Source organism: Polypterus senegalus, chromosome 1 (assembly GCF_016835505.1).
Source record: "Polypterus senegalus isolate Bchr_013 chromosome 1, ASM1683550v1, whole genome shotgun sequence".
NCBI lineage: Eukaryota > Metazoa > Chordata > Cladistia > Polypteriformes > Polypteridae > Polypterus > Polypterus senegalus.
Window position 1 is genome coordinate 200,407,374 of NC_053154.1, and position 16,082 is coordinate 200,423,455.

The window sequence follows — 16,082 nt, forward strand, 5'->3', positions numbered from 1 at the left end:
ATTTAATCTTTGATATCAGTGCAGTTCATTATTAGATTTTAACAATATTCAAATGAGGCAAAATATGAAATTGTTCTGAAGGTATTTTATCACTTCTAATGTCGAATTGTGTTTTAAATCAAAAGAGTTCTCACACATCTTATAAAAATTTCAGGGTGCTGTTCTGCAACAAGACTCGGTAGTGGAATTGTGCCAAAGAGAACTGCCAACCGTGGGCCTTAATGTTGGGAGCGAGAGGGGACGAGACAAGCTGACTCGCTCCCTTTCTGGTGGTCTGGAATCTGGAATGGGATCAGAGCTGGTACTTCTGCAACGACAACACGCGCTTCTTCAAGATGAACTGACCAGAACTAGAGGCAGTGAAGCTCGCCTTCGGGAAAGTGAGAAGGCCCGGGCAGAACTCGAGAAACAGCTGCGGGAGACTCGGGAGCAGTGTACCAGCCTACAAGCCCAGCTGGACAGGATCCGTCTGCAACAAGGCAGCACCAAAAAGACAGGCCTTGTCCGCAAGTTCAGTCTGCCAACTGCAGTGGATCTGGCTAGCACAACAAGACAGGTATGACTTCAGACCCCCATCTCAGTTTAGCCCTGCTTTTGGGTATATAGCAGGATAAATGCAGAAGGCACCACAAACCTGTTTTAATTAAGTTAATTTAATTGGTGGTCTAATTAATTTGAACTTTGAAGTATAAGCAAATATTATACATTTGCGTGGTGAAAGAAGTTTTCAAAAATTAGGAGATTTTTACTTCCATTCCAGCTTGTCCTCTGCCCAATTTTTTTTTTTTTAAACTATATAGCAAGCATTGTGAGATGGTTGAACTGGAGAGTGTGGTGCTTTCCTGCTAGCCCAAGTTGACATCATGAAGGAAATTTAGCAGGAACTGAAACTTTCTTTGTCACCGAGCAACAGGAGAGTGTTAACCCTTTAAACTCTGCCACATTTTTGGCTGTTTTCTGATACTCAGAATTAACTGGCTTATAACTTCATCATCCTTCTCTCAATATTCATGTTCTATCCGTCAAAATAAAGGACAGACATTTATCTCTCTATTATAATAAAAAAAAATCCTGAGACGAGACGTGACTTTTTTCAAGAGAGATACTTTCATGTATTTAACCACACCTGGGGCCGGAAAAATAAAAGACAAAGAGTAGATAACGAAGTAGAATGTCGTAAAGAATTCAAAAACGTTGGCGTGATACACATGCAGAGCAGGTTAGACCTAATGAAATTACTAAAATTCGAAAGTCTTTAAAAAATGATAGTAAAGATCGCATTTGCACTAACAAATGAAAATTATTACCTGGTGAAATAACGGAACAGAAAAAAGAGATTGAATATATGGACGTAGGTGATATGACAGAAGTATGTAGATATTGTAAGGCTTTAAACTTTAAGTCGGAGACTTGTACATCGTCTAATTCATATTGCCATTAGGGAAAAGTAATGTTTCTACCCAATGAAGAGGCATATCTGTGAGAATCAAGATTTGTTGTTTGGTGAAAGTGAAATCCACATATGCTAGCGGCAGAACTGCGTAGTGGAGGCCAGGTTGGGGTTGGTCAGCGAAGCGAGTAGTTTGGATACAAATAAAATGTGTATCCAAACTACAATATCAGTATTTGCCAAACTCAAAAACATCTTTACAGGAAAAAAAGAAACCTATAATATAGAAAGTGGAAAACCATACAGTGTTATTTGGAAGTTGAAACACCCTCTTATTTAGTAGAGGTCTATCCTTTAAATTGTATGCATTTGAATTAGGACATTCAGGAAAGCCAACAGTGCTGTAATGCAACCATTCGTCCATCTTTGAGGGGAGAAAGAAAATCATTACAACTTGGCATCAGGGTATATAATGTGGCATTTTAATGGCAAAACCCTGTAGCAGCAGCTATTAAATTAATGATTTTATGCATTATTTTTTTAATTCTACATTATTTGTATATTATTCATAAAATAATGAGGCAGAGTTTAAAAGGTTAGGTCACCATTTAAAGAGCAGATGTGATGCAAAGTCCTCCTGCTACCTGTGCCACAGAGAGCCAGACTGGGTTCATTAATTATATTAGGTTAGCAATGCCTCTTTTCTCTGATATCCTCCCAAATATAATGAAGGTTAGATTAACTAGCAGTTTTAAATATTAGTACTGTATTCTTTTTTTTTTTTTTTAAACGGGTAGTCTGATGGCCATGGGCCTCATGTATAATGGCGTGTGTAGAACTCGCACTATAACATGGCGTAAGCATAAAAGCAAGAATGTGTGTACGCGCAGAAAAATCCAGATGCATAAATCTGTGCGTACGCAAACGTCCACGTTCATCCACTACATAAATCCCGGTCAACGTGAAAAGTAATGCATATGCACGCGCATGCTGTCCCGCCCCAACTCCTCCCAGAATTACGCATCTTTGAATGAGCAAATCAATATAAATAGCTCTTAAGCTCAGCTCAGCCTCATGTGAAAAGACAATGGGAAAAGCAAGGGGGAAAATAGAAGAATTTCAGAGAATACCAAGTGGAGGCAAGGAAAGACGTACTATTTGTTGGTTTAAACAGTGGCATAAACAAGAAAAAGAAGCTGATTGAGTGACAGAGTGTCAGAGAAACTCGAAAGCTCAAGTTCACAAACTCGCACAGTGCCCGAAATAAAGAAGTTGTCAGATATCAAAAAGGCGAGTTGTAGCCCACAGTCTGAGTGTCATATGAAAGCTTATTAGGGTACAGACAAAAAAAATTAGGCACACAGTGGGGTAAAAAGCATGAAATATCAACTTTAATCTCAAAATTTCCACTTTAATCACACAGTTTATTTTGTCATTAAAGTTGAACATCATAAACTTCATCTTAAAATAGTTTAATTTACTAGTTTCTCAAATCCCATTGTAACTAAAGTAGCATGTTAAATGCTTTGTTTTGTATTTGATCTTCTATGCGCTTTGTGTGTGAATCACTACGTGCTCCCAGGCTTTCTCTTCCTCCGACAGGACACAGAATCCATTACATTCGTGATATTACAGCTCTCTGAATAATTAAAATACTGAGATGTATACTTGATATAATTTTCATGATGATGGGAGTTAAAGCATGTTATTAAACATGGGAACACGGTGGTGCAGTGATTGTTCATGTCTCACGCAAGATGCTTGCTGTGCCTTCGATGAAATACCTTATTGTAGCAGTACTGTTTCTTTCAAACGTACTAACCTCCAAATCTTGTCCTTACTTTTCTTTCTCCAAATGCCCAATCACCACACAATCAGCTCTGGAATAGACTATAAGCCATCTGTAAGCTTAGAACGCTGATTCTTCAAAACTTTGAAGAAACATTGAAATATCTTCGTAGTACGTGTTTAATTATTCTATCCATCCAGGGTCACACCAGCTTTGACTTTACACCAAGTTTAGGTTTTATACATTGTGATTTGAGCGTGTAAATGTTCATACGCAACATTCTTTGCGTACGCACCGTTTATACATAAGCCCCCAGAACAGGATACAGCATTCATACATATTCATTTTTACTGGAACGTTATAGGCTTTGAACAGTTTCATAGCATTTGCCATTATAATTGTTCCTCTGCTTTAAAGGATAAGAATGTTCTGTCCATGTAATCCCTTAAAAGAATAAGTCAAAGTAAATTTTTCTCAATTTTAACAAGTAATATTTGCCTCAGAGACATGTTAAGTGAAGCATTGTTTCTAATTTACCAAAAGTGTCTCCCTTATCAGCTTATAAAGGTGATCTGTAGGGGATCAGAGCAAATATAAAACTAAAGACTTAAAACTTACCAAATGCATCAATTTTCAAGTGATAAAGGATCTAATTTCAGATGACATTATTTCTACATTTGAGGAATATTAGCACAGATTCTTGCCATTATCATATAAATACATACATACATACATGTTCATGTTTCTATTCACATTGACTGGTGTGGGTGGAGTATTCATGTAAACACGACCAGTATGACAGAAATGCTGGAGTAAAATTAAGATAACGTGACACGCTTGTCTGTAGCCATTTAGTTTGTTAATTGCCTTTCAGGTTGGGGGTTAAAATGCTTGGCATGGGAAAATAAAATTGAAAAAATGTGCCCTTTACTGTAGTAGACCCCTATATGAAGACTTTCTGAAGGCAGACACATCTACATGCAGTCTCCATACTGTCACTAAGAGCCTTGACCCCAGAATAATAAGCAATGTGCAAACAAGATCAATAAACTTGCTCTGATGTAGTCTGCCTGTTTGGTTATTCTGGCTTTGATCACGCCTTTCATTTTGAATTTTGAAAACTGCAAAAACATCTCCAGAATTGCATAATTAATGGTAGCTGGAAGATTGTCCTGTGCAACACAAGTGACAGCCTAGAGAACAACTAAGTTTGCTTGTTGTCAGACATGTTTGTTTTTCAGTGGCAGCAGCAATAAGCCCATTCTTCCTTGATAGGCGAATGTTTTCGACATGTGCACCACCAGTTGTTCTCAGTGTTGCAGTAAGTCCAGGCTTTACCTTTTTGTGTTGCCGTTTGATTTTTTTTTTTTGTTTGTCATCTTCAATCTGTTGCAGATCTTCATTGGGACTTTTTGGCTCATACAGGATAGGCTAAACATTTTCTCATCTTACCAGTCAGATATCTTGATTGTGTAAAATGAGATCTCATTTGTCTAAATCCTTAAAAAAAAATAATAATAATAATACTTTAACCAAAAAACTATAGTCTGACATTAGCTCTAGTGCGCCTATTGACCGCCAGTTCATCATTTGCTTGTTTAATTTCCTTCACACTTCACTTAGCACTACAGCTGTCCAGGGCAAATGAATATACGGTATGTAAAATAAATAAATAAAATAACTTTGGTATTTTTAACATTGAAGATACCTGCTTAATCTTCACAAAATTCATGCTTCTTATTTGAAATTATCCAGATTCCATTAAATGAAGTGCTCTGATAGTGTGAAGGACTAGTAAAGGATGAAATGTTTAGTCCTAGAAAATGACTCTGGCAAATATCAAGATTAACAAAAAAATCTGTTTTGTAGCTGGCATCACATGTACCGTACCGTGCTGTTACAAAGTGTACAGTTTAAATACATCGATCAGGTTCATTTTTATTTAAAGTCAAATGGGCACACAGCGCAAAATTATTTGTAATGTTTCTGGCTAGTTCTAATCTACAAATAAAATCAAACTAGACACAATTGTAATTGGAGATACCTACAATGGTATTCTGGAGAGTGAACACTGAGGTTCCTTTCCAATTGACATTGTTGGAACATGAAATAAGATTTTGACTAATTAAAATTAGAATTTTCAGTATATCATTTAAATGGTGAAAATGTAATTATTGATAAGTAAAATGGACACTAAGACATCAACACTGTAATAATATCCAGCCCCCTTCATCCAGTTCTGGGTCACAGGACAAGCATAATTCTGTTTTTAATTTTATCATAAAATATTTAGTTTGCTGTGAATTATTGCTTAAATATAAATATATTTATTTAATGTTGTATGTATAAGTCTTGGGCACTTGTGAAAGTGGGAATGATTTCAAAATGAGTGCATTGAATAATTTTTATTAAACTATACATTTACCAGAAGGTGCAGTTAAACAAAAAAAAAACGAATTGAAACAAGAACCCCTTTACCATACAAACTGAAATCATTCTGTTAGGTCCACTTGCATGGCGCTTGTAGAGGTACTTGTGTGGTAAGCTGAAGACTTGCTGCTGTTCCACCGCATATTTTGGTTGTTTTAGTTGCTTCTGTCTCTGCAGATGGACTCCATGGTGTTGAGATAAGGGCTCTGTGTGGGCCATACCAACTGCTGCAGGATCCTCTCTACCTCTTTTTGTTGCAGATAGTGTTGTGTTTTTTTTTTTTAATGAATAATTTTAGTCCTGTGTTTGGGGTCATTGTCAAGCGAGAGAATCATGCTGGGACTGATCGGAAGTCACCCTCCCCATTTTAGTACGTTGTCCCTTGTCTAGTCGTCGTCTTCTTGCTACACAGCTGTTTGCTTCAGTTAGTCACTTCGGTCCAACCTACACATTCTGTCAGTGGGTACTGGCCGCTGTTAGTTATGCGATTACTTGAGCTCTGGGCTACATTACTGCAAAGAGCTCAGGTTTTTGAACTGGAAAGTAGTCTATTGCTAGGCTAGTTCTTTCTTTAAGAACATTTTAAATATCTTGCTGTAATGCTTCACTTTCTTAAAATGAATGTTGTGAACTCAAATACATTTCTTTATATTGAAAGACTACACCAGAACTCCAAAAGACATAAAATAACTAAGACAAAATATTTTTGTGAACTATGTAAAGTGCCCGAGACTATTAATACTATGATGTGTGTGTATTATATAGCACTGTATGTTACAGTACTGAATTGCAAATTTCTGTAAACATCATTATTGTCTACTCAATGTCGATTTTAGACCTACATTTTTTTCTTCTTTCTTATCAAAACTCTATTTTAGATGTTTAATATTTAATTATCACTACTCAAAACAGCAGAGGTTGAAATATTGAAATAAATAAAACAGATTGAAATATTCCTTTCATGTTGAAGAGAGAGAAAGTTAAAGCATAAGCATCCGTCTACTGAACCAGAAGAGTCGTGGATTGGTTGTTGTTTTTTTTTGGGTGGGGGTGAATGTAATCTGCTGTAATCACAGTTTAATTCAAAGAATGATTTGATAAACATTCACACAAAAAGTCACTGCAAGTTATGAAAATGAATATGAATCAATTAACTTGTAAACATTTTTCATGTGCTGTTTGCTTTGCTACTTGTCTTTTTATCATGCTATGGACTGATTTAAAAATCAGTCTCTTAGAGGCTTTTTTAAAAATGTGTTCCCACCACAGCATAGACATATTTAAACACAAAGCTATAGTGCCCAGGTCAAAAAAAGAATCCATAGAGGAGCATCCATTAAGTTTTAAAACAAACTGCCACAACAAAAACTCAGAACACCTGAGGTGTTAACAGCAGCTGCCAAAGAAGAATATACTGAGCTACAGCATCGTGTTAAAACTGAGACCACCACCACATCATGCAGTTTTACATGGCTGTATGAGGAAATGACAAACCTCATGCTCTGTCCTGTCCTCTGTTTTCCATCCACTTTCTAAACTCTCTTGATCCTGGGCTTTCACAGAATCAGTCATTACAATTATAATTTTTAGAACTTCTCTGGACTATTTCTTATATTAGTGCTGACCAAAATAGTCAGTCTGATTTAAACTGGGTTTATTTGTGATACAAGAACTCTCGCCCATCAGGTAACTGGATTAATTAATAGCATGCATTGTCTTAGTATCGCCTTCCTCTGTTGCACAATGTAGCCTATGTGGCGTAACTGTGATTAGTGTTTGTGTTAAGAACGCGGGTTTCCCCAAAGGGTAAAATGGAAACGTTTACATATCTATTACTAATCACTCGTATTCAGTGACTACCAAAGGTTTCAAACCATTTGAAAATTAACTCAGATAAGCAGTCTTAGTGTCTTGTGTGTGTGTGTGTGTGTGTGTATGTGTATAGATCTTTTCTTAATCTGGACATTTTACTCCAAGTGACCAAATAAAAGGCTCCATTTGGGAACCTGTGACCACATGAACTGCTCTTTCTGTTGGACTCAATAATAATGGCAGCATTACAGAAGCTCACTAAGTGGAATGTGGCATCTCGTTCCTGTAAAGCCCCAGTGCTGACTTTGAATGTTCCCCGTATCCACAGGTGATAATACAGTATCTAAGATCTGCCATGAATGACTTTAACCACAGATAGTAGCAAGGCCTATATATCAGTAATTTGTTTACATACATACCTATAATAATGTGTAATGAATAAATTATACACCATAAGGCATTACTAACATTAACTAAAAATAAAATACGTAGTACAAATGCAGACAGTGAGAAAACTGTAGGCTAAAGGCTGGTTTTTAATGATATCCGGCACATAGGCTTGGCCCCCACACACTGCTGGCACACGCTGGGTTGTCACCATGCACTGAGCGTGGAATGCTGCATTTGTTTATTTAATTATCCATTTGATATTTTTGGGTCACGGCAAATTGCAGATTAACTGAATATGGGGATATGGGGGTTCTATTATAATAGTTTTTCCTGGTTGACATCCGTGCAGAATTTCCTTTATTTCTGTTACTAGTTATTTGGTAGGTCTCATGGAAAAATCGGTAGGTTTTACAGAAAAAAAAAAAACTACCAAATCAAAAATGCTGCCATTACTTTTTGGCTTAAAGCTCAGCAGAGCTGTGGATTTAAGGTTTCTAATTAGGCCTTAATATCTCCCAAAAATCCATGTCTCTCATATGAACTTTCCCCAGGAAGTGTGTTTACGGTACCATACCATTCTATAAGCCTGACTCCATTGTGTGTGCATTGTTTTTTATTTCCGGAAACATAAATAATTAATGACTGGCACTGCTACCCCTTTTAACACCTTCACCTATTCCTCCTTTAGGACATTGGACTACGCAGAGGAAGTGAAGATGACCCCAGCACTGCAGGTACAATGCCTGCTGGTGACGGCTCTGAAGAAACTGACCATTCAGAGATGCTACCTGGAGAAAGTGACCCAGAATTGAATTCTGAAGAAGAAGATGCAGATGAATTGTCGGCCCGTTCATCCAGCCCAAGAGGTTAACTGTTTTTTTTAACTATAGCAACATTGATACTATTGAGGAGAAGAAAGTATGGAAGTAATTTGGAGACTTCAAAAAACTTTCTTGCAAATTTTTTTTGTATGATTGAAGTAGCATATCCTTCAAAGTACATGAAGTACTCCAGTGCTATAATTTAAAACAAGCACAAGATGTGCTGTATGTACATTGAATTTTTTTTTTTTTTTATAGTGTTTAAGAACAGATGGTTCACAATGGCTTTAAACATATACCCCAACCAAAAATATATTTTTAAATATGTTTTTAATCTCATGTTTTCATGCAGAACGAAAGGTTATATAATATAATACAAGCCAGTGGTGACCAATGCTGTACAATGGAAAGCAATGTGAAAAACGTCCATAGGGGGGGAAAAAAAAGAAGGAAAAAAATCTCACATTGCTTATGTTGCATAATCCATATGTCGCCTCTCCAGTTGTATATTCATAATGTGCAAAGCACATGCATTTTTTGCTAAAATATCATTAAACTGATACTTCCAGAAAAATCAGCATGTATCATAAATAGGAAATGCACTCCCACAACACTGTGCTTCTGAGCTGAAGACTGAACTCTTGACCAATGGAAGAAGGGGAGAGGTGGAACCACTTGGTTCTTGCCTTATACCAGAAAATACCGAGATAGGCTGGAGCCCTCTATGCCATGGGTTGGATTAACCAGGTTTGAGAATGTTACTATTTTAACATTATAGGGTGCCTCGTACTTCGAACATAAAAGCATCGTACAAACTCCAGAACTTTCAAAAGTTAGAATCGTTCAAACTGTGCACACAGTTGGCAACAGATGGCATTTATGCATAAACATGTGTGTTGTGCAGTCTTAGTGTTGGTACACCAGCTCTTGTTGACATACAGGCATAACCTGATAGCTGTATCCAGAATAAGTGAATGAAGCCAGGTTTCTGTATTTACTATCCTTAACGATGGTATTCGCTGCAACCTGCAGTTTTAGTTCGTCCATCTTATTTGTGAGGGATCTTGTGTTGGAGAAAAAAAAAATTAGGAAAAGGGGCTTGTGTGGCCACCTCCATAGCCTCGCCAGTATGCCAACCCTGCAGACCTGCTTCTACCTCTCGTCCCTTGCTGCCTCCGTCTCCTACCTCTGGAGATGGTTGATCCTTGGGGAGCATCGGTCATCTGGCGGTGTCTGCCGGGATGTTGTGGAAGTAGAGAAACTCGGCTGGAACAGTCCACTCACTGAATAGCTCTATTTTTAGGAGATTGTGCTGGCTGTAGACATTATTCACATAACAGAATGTTGTTATGACGAACAGCAATAAATACACAAAAGAACAAACACGGTGCCGAAAGGAAGTGCACCGAGCTGCAGTGTCTATGCGCGTCTCTGTGTATTTCATATTATTATACAGTATTTGTGTATTTCATTTATTGTTTTAATTTATTATTTAGGGCATTTAATTGTTGTTTTTACCTTAACTTTTGTGTATATGCTGTTTAGGTTTATTGAAATGGTTAGGGTCTGGGAACAGTCTCACTTTCCATTATTTCTAAGGGAAAAATTGATTTGGACTTTGATCAATTCAAACGGCCCCCTGAAACGAATTAAGTTTGAAGTGTGAATGTTATATATAAAATAATATTTGGTTTAGTGTGTATGGTATTAAATTTTTTTTAATATATCTTTAAATAAAAGGTAATCCTCCACTAAACAAAAGAAATGAGCAATGCTACACTGGTAAAAAAAAACATGTACTCCTCCACAAGTCCTTATAAAAATGTAAACTGTCAAAGTTGTAAATGGCTTAAAGTGCGCCAGTGACTGACCCCTGTGTTCCAAAAGCCCACTGCTTGAGTACTTTCTTTCACCTGTTGACTGATTTGCTGAGCAGTGTCAACGTCCTCTCATGTAGAACTTGGTTGCATTTCTTACCAGTGCCTTTTTTCCTGTTGACAAGAAGTCGTTTGAATTGACAAAGATGTTGACAAAGCCCCCTGTAAAGCTTCCTTCTCTTCAGCTGATCTTCTTTGTCTCTTGCATCTCACTTACCTGAACTATTATTGGGGATCAAAGATCACACTTTGGAAATAGCAATACATGTACACATAATAGAACAGCACAACAGAAATAGAGTAAAACAGGCCCTAGGCAGTACAAAGAATGAGATGAAGTACAAAAAGATGCACAATTTTTTATATTTCACATTATTAAATCTGACTTGTGTGAACCACATCAACCCCATGAAAGGGTACCTCGTTTCAGCTGGATGTCCTAAGAACAAATTCTGTAAATGAACTCGGCCAATAAGCTGGGTGGTTGTTTGCTCTTTCTCTTACCATTGGTACTTAATAATTTTTAAGTAACCTACACTAGAAACATGTTCCTTTTGCATGTAAAGGTTATTAATAATTGATTTTGATTATATCAGTGGTCTCTGTTGATTGATTTGCTCAGGACAATGCCGTCCTCTCAGACAGTTTGTCCTTACTACAACATAAACAGCGGTGGGCCTCAAACTCAGGATTTTTGGTTTACAAGAAGGCCCTTTCTGCCACTGTTGCCAAGAGAGTTGTATAGTTCTCCATTAGTTGAACTGAATAAGCTGCTGCTTACAAACTCCATAGCCAGCTTCTCCATTTGAGAACATGAAACAGAGAGGTGCAAATCCTTGAGGAATTTCTCTGTGATAACACCTGGAGGTTCATCCAGGATCATTCAGGGGAAAGCCAAAGCCGAGTGTAGGGGAGAGCAGTGAGCATGAGAGAGAGGGGGGCTGCTGCGGCTGTGGTGTAAGTAAGTGGCAGTTGAGAAGGCAGAAGCCCTTCTGGCACATTTTGGCTGAGAAGGCTGTCCTGTTCTCCAGTACAGCCAGTAAGCATCTCACAGCTGCCATCTCAGGGGACCTGGGACCAATGTTTTGAGCAGAGGCAACAACCATTTTTATTTAAGAGAGTTATATATATATATATATATATATATATATATATATATATATATATATATATATATATATATATATATATATATATATATGTATATATATATATATATATATATATATATATATATATATATATATATATATATATATATATATATATATATATATATATATATATATATATATATATATATATATATATATATATATATATATATATATATATATATATATATATATATATGTATATATATATATATATGTATATATATATATATATATATATATATGTGGATTTGGGTCGAGTTCTCCTAGAGTTAAGTGTTGCTGGACTGTTCCACTTTAAATTTGAGCTCCTTAAACACACACTTCATAAACTATCTGAGCCTCATAAAACATCAGCTGTGGGTGTCTGGATCTGAATGGCTCTACCAAGACATAATTATCTTTTATATCAAATGGATAATCTGTATCTGAACATTAGGGGCTTCTTCACTTAATTTCAATCTTTTCTTTGTCAGTGTAACTTTTTTTTTTTTTGTTTCGTAATGCTCCATTTGCATTGTTGCCAAGAATGATTTTGCAGGCAGTTTGACAGAACTGAAGGAATGAACTGTCAATCGCCCTGCATGTGGTGAAGAGGCAGATGAGCTGTATTAAGACATGAGAAGTGCAACACCTGTAGGACGGGCTTGCTGTCTTTTTTCCAGTACCAGTTAGCTATGAGACCAGCGTGTATCTGGTCATGTCTGAGCTGCTAGAGCAGACAGAATAGCAGAATTCAGTCACTGCACCATATCATCAATAGCTCAGAGAGACCCAAATGTAACTCGGCCTGTAAAGTGTACGCTCTTATTTTAAACTGTTCTGGCCAACTGATGTAGCTGTTGTACTTTCTACTACTATTGCTAACTTTGCCTTGGCTTGAGCAGCCCAAGAGAAACCACGGGTCTGTTTCAAAAAATAGGATTAGTGCTAAATCTGGTTACAGCTGAACTGGGCTTCTTAGAAATCGGGCAAAATCTGTTTCAGAAAATCTGGATTAATCCAAACCTGCATTTTTGAAACAGAATTATGTGAACTGAGAGACCAAAGACGCTGATAACTCACTAATCCTACTTTCTGGAAAAGGCTCAGGATTTGTCTGTTCCAGAAAGGAAGATTTATTGAAATCCAGCTCCGTTTCACAGGTGACCAATAACTAACAATTAATAACTAAACTATCCTAATGCTTCGAGGCAGCAGCAGAGCATCAAGTCATAAACTCACAGTCCAGAAATGCTGATGCCATGTGCACTATTTAAGAAGCAGAAAAAAAGAAATGAACTGAAAATGTGGTGCCTCTTCTCACATGAACACTGGACAGAAGCACAACTTCTTCACCAAATTCTGCCCATAAAAATGTAATGTGACTGATCTGGCATGCTCAAGATTTTAATATATCCTGGCAACCTTCTAAAAGATGCATCGTGGTCAGTGTCACGCATTGTTGCTTTGAACGGACATTGATGCAAATCGCGGACATTTCCTGTCTTTCTTTTGGTTAAAGGCAGTTTTCTTCACCCACAGATGCCAAACATATTGGAAAATTGCCCACAAAAGTGTGCCTATCTCTGCAGAGGCAACTTCTCACACACACACACACACACACACACACACAGGCCATCTCTCTGAAACAGAAATAAATGACCACCATCACAGAGGAATGCCAGAGTATTGCAGGATAGGCACTCGAATTTAAACAACCGCGACATTATTGAGCAGTGATAGTGGAACAAGCTGCCCACCTTCATCTCTTCTTCATAGTCTTTTACAGAAACACCTCTGAAGACCCCCTTTTTTCTGCAGATAATCTGTTTCTGATATGCTTATTAGTGCAGTTTTAATTTAGAATGTTGTAATGAAATGTCAAAGGTGTGACTTCCACTTTGTCTTGTAGTTCATTTTGCTGTTGTTGCTTTTATGAATAACACACAAGTCAAATATGCGATACGGATATCAATTTGTGCCCTCTTACCCATTTTTAAAATAATATGAGATGCCACTCACATAATTGCTATGCAGATGTTGAGGCCAAATATCTGGGGTCTCCGGTTTGAACAGGTAAGTTCCGATTCAAAGAGTGGGCACACTGTGTGTTCTGTGGCAGATTTGACCATGACAGTAATTGACCTTTGGTTTCTTTTGTCATGTAATTACCGGACACCGCAGGGTTCAGCGCAGCCAAGATAACGTTGAGCACACGTTACAATTATTAGAACAACTCCTGGGAGGAGGAGGAGGAGGAGGAGGAGGAGGAGGAGGAGGAGGGTAGGAGCACACGCTGATATAGCGCAATGACGCACCACCACATGACAAACCACCTCAGGATCCCAGATTAGGACCCGCATGCAGCCATGCGATGGGCGACACCTCAGCACCACACTAGTTCAGATGGAGTGGATCAGGGTGAGGTTTTTTTATGGTGACTGGTGTGCCAATTCTGCCACCAACCCTCAGGTTTTCCCCTGCAGGTTGGAGGGCCTACTAGCAGCAGGGCTGGATGCAGATTAACGTCATACCCAGGATGTTATGTGTGGGCTCAACAATTGAGTGACATTAAAATTGCAAAAGCAGAATACAGTGCTAACTTGAGGGCATAAAACATTTCAAGTAGAGTGATACCATCAGGGTACACTCTGAACAAGGCAACAACACACCACTTAATTCTACACGAGTTTCACTGATTATCTGCTGTCATCCTTTCAGTGATGTCTCTCCACGCCACCCCCTTCCCTAAACCGCTGTATCTATTGCTGCTCTTTTCCCAGATGTACTGATGATCTTCATGTACTGCCACAGCACCCCCTGATCTGTTTTTCCCCCATACGTGAAGATAACTGGGCCATGTAGAAGTCAATGGCATTGATGTCTTCATCACACCCTCTTTTTCTCAGAGTTGTAGTTTGCAGTTGATTTTCTCTTCAGTGATTGACTCATAAGGCCTTAAAATTTTTTTACTGTGAATTTATACAGGGTGAGTCAAAATGATGTTAACGCTAATAGTTACAGCTGCCTTTCCTGAATAACTGAATGCTCAGGCATTGATGCTAGGCAGACAATTCTGTTTAAAGCAGGTAGTCCACTATTATCAAAGCACATGTCCAGTTGGGTGTTCTACAAGATGAAGGGTCGGTATGGCTTTGTGCAGGGCAGTACTCTTAAGTGGGGCAAGTGCATCAAAAAGACAGAAACCTGGAAAGCCAGTTGGCAGTAATGCTAATGCAACATGTAAAAAGTAACAGACAAGCTACTTCTGCTGTGGTCAAAAGGACGAGCAGGCGGTGCTAATGACTTGGGCCCAGCAGAACTCTCTGGCCACTGACTGACGAATGGTTCAGAATGTGCAGATTCAGTGAGTCAAAGAACGCACGCCCTGAGGGATTTGACCAACACTTGTTAGGCTGATAAGTCTGACTGATTTCATGCTGTTAAGAGGAATATGGTGTCAATCCCACAACACAATGGCTGAAGCCTGCTGCATATCAGCAGTTCAGGCTGCTGATGTATGGGGGGGGGAGAGAGAGAGAGAGAGAGAGAGAGATTCACTTTCATGATAGCACATGGGGGTTATTTGATGCAGGTGAAGCAGGACTGCCATGGCATTACCAACCCAGCCAGATGGAAGAGCCACCAGGACCCATGGGAGTTGATGTGGGCCAATACTTTCATAAGGCACTTTCAGTACTTTGCTGAGGCCACATGCTAAAGGATTCAGAGGATGTGGGATACACAATACACACCAAGTGGACTTGGAAACAGCTAGTTACTCCATTAGCAATTACTGAGTGATGGACATCATTATCAGATTTAGAAGTATCGTTAGGGAGTCATATTTATCCATGGACCATGCCATCAGCCTTCTTTTTGTAAATTCTGCATGTACAAAGCATGTGTAAACCACAAAAAAAGTACTTTCCATCACAGTCAAGCCCCTCATTGTTCCAGAACACCACCAGTGTTAGAATAAACAGATGTGGCTCAATGTGTTAGCTGCTGCCAGCTCCCATATACACGAAGAGAGGAGTGGTCCGAACTGAAGAACAAAAAACCATTTCACTTAAGTATTGCGCTGGTTTTTTTTTATCTTTCTAATCCTCATATAATGTTGTGGTAACTGCTCTGCTAAGGTTATTACTTCAGTATAGCACTCAAATTTGAAATAAACAAACCCTTGCCTGATTCAGTGTAAGGTTCTTACCCAAGACATGCCTCCGCTCCGTTAAAACATCGATTGAGTAGTAACAGGAACATAATGCTGCCACTATGTAAACTGAGAGTTGTTTTTTTTGGTTGCATTTCATCCTCTGAGTGCCAACACACAGTCAGATTTGATGTGCTTTCAAGTGCAGCTTGAGTCCGAGCGCCTAACATACAAGCCAAAAGTCAAAACTGGAGAAATGCTGATACACAAGAAAAATTGGC

The 16,082-nt window shown here is 38.3% G+C and overlaps 1 protein-coding gene across 3 annotated transcripts in view; it reads left to right on the top strand.

The window, feature by feature from the left end:
* The window catches only part of arhgef1a (Rho guanine nucleotide exchange factor (GEF) 1a), a 228,888-nt gene that overhangs the window by 210,119 nt on the left and 2,687 nt on the right, over positions 1–16,082 (top strand). For all 3 annotated transcript variants that reach the window (XM_039767009.1, XM_039767028.1, XM_039767017.1), the window contains 2 exons: positions 155–556; positions 8,500–8,677. In XM_039767009.1, coding sequence (XP_039622943.1) covers positions 155–556; positions 8,500–8,677 — 580 coding nt within the window. The remainder of the gene's footprint in view (positions 1–154; positions 557–8,499; positions 8,678–16,082) is intronic.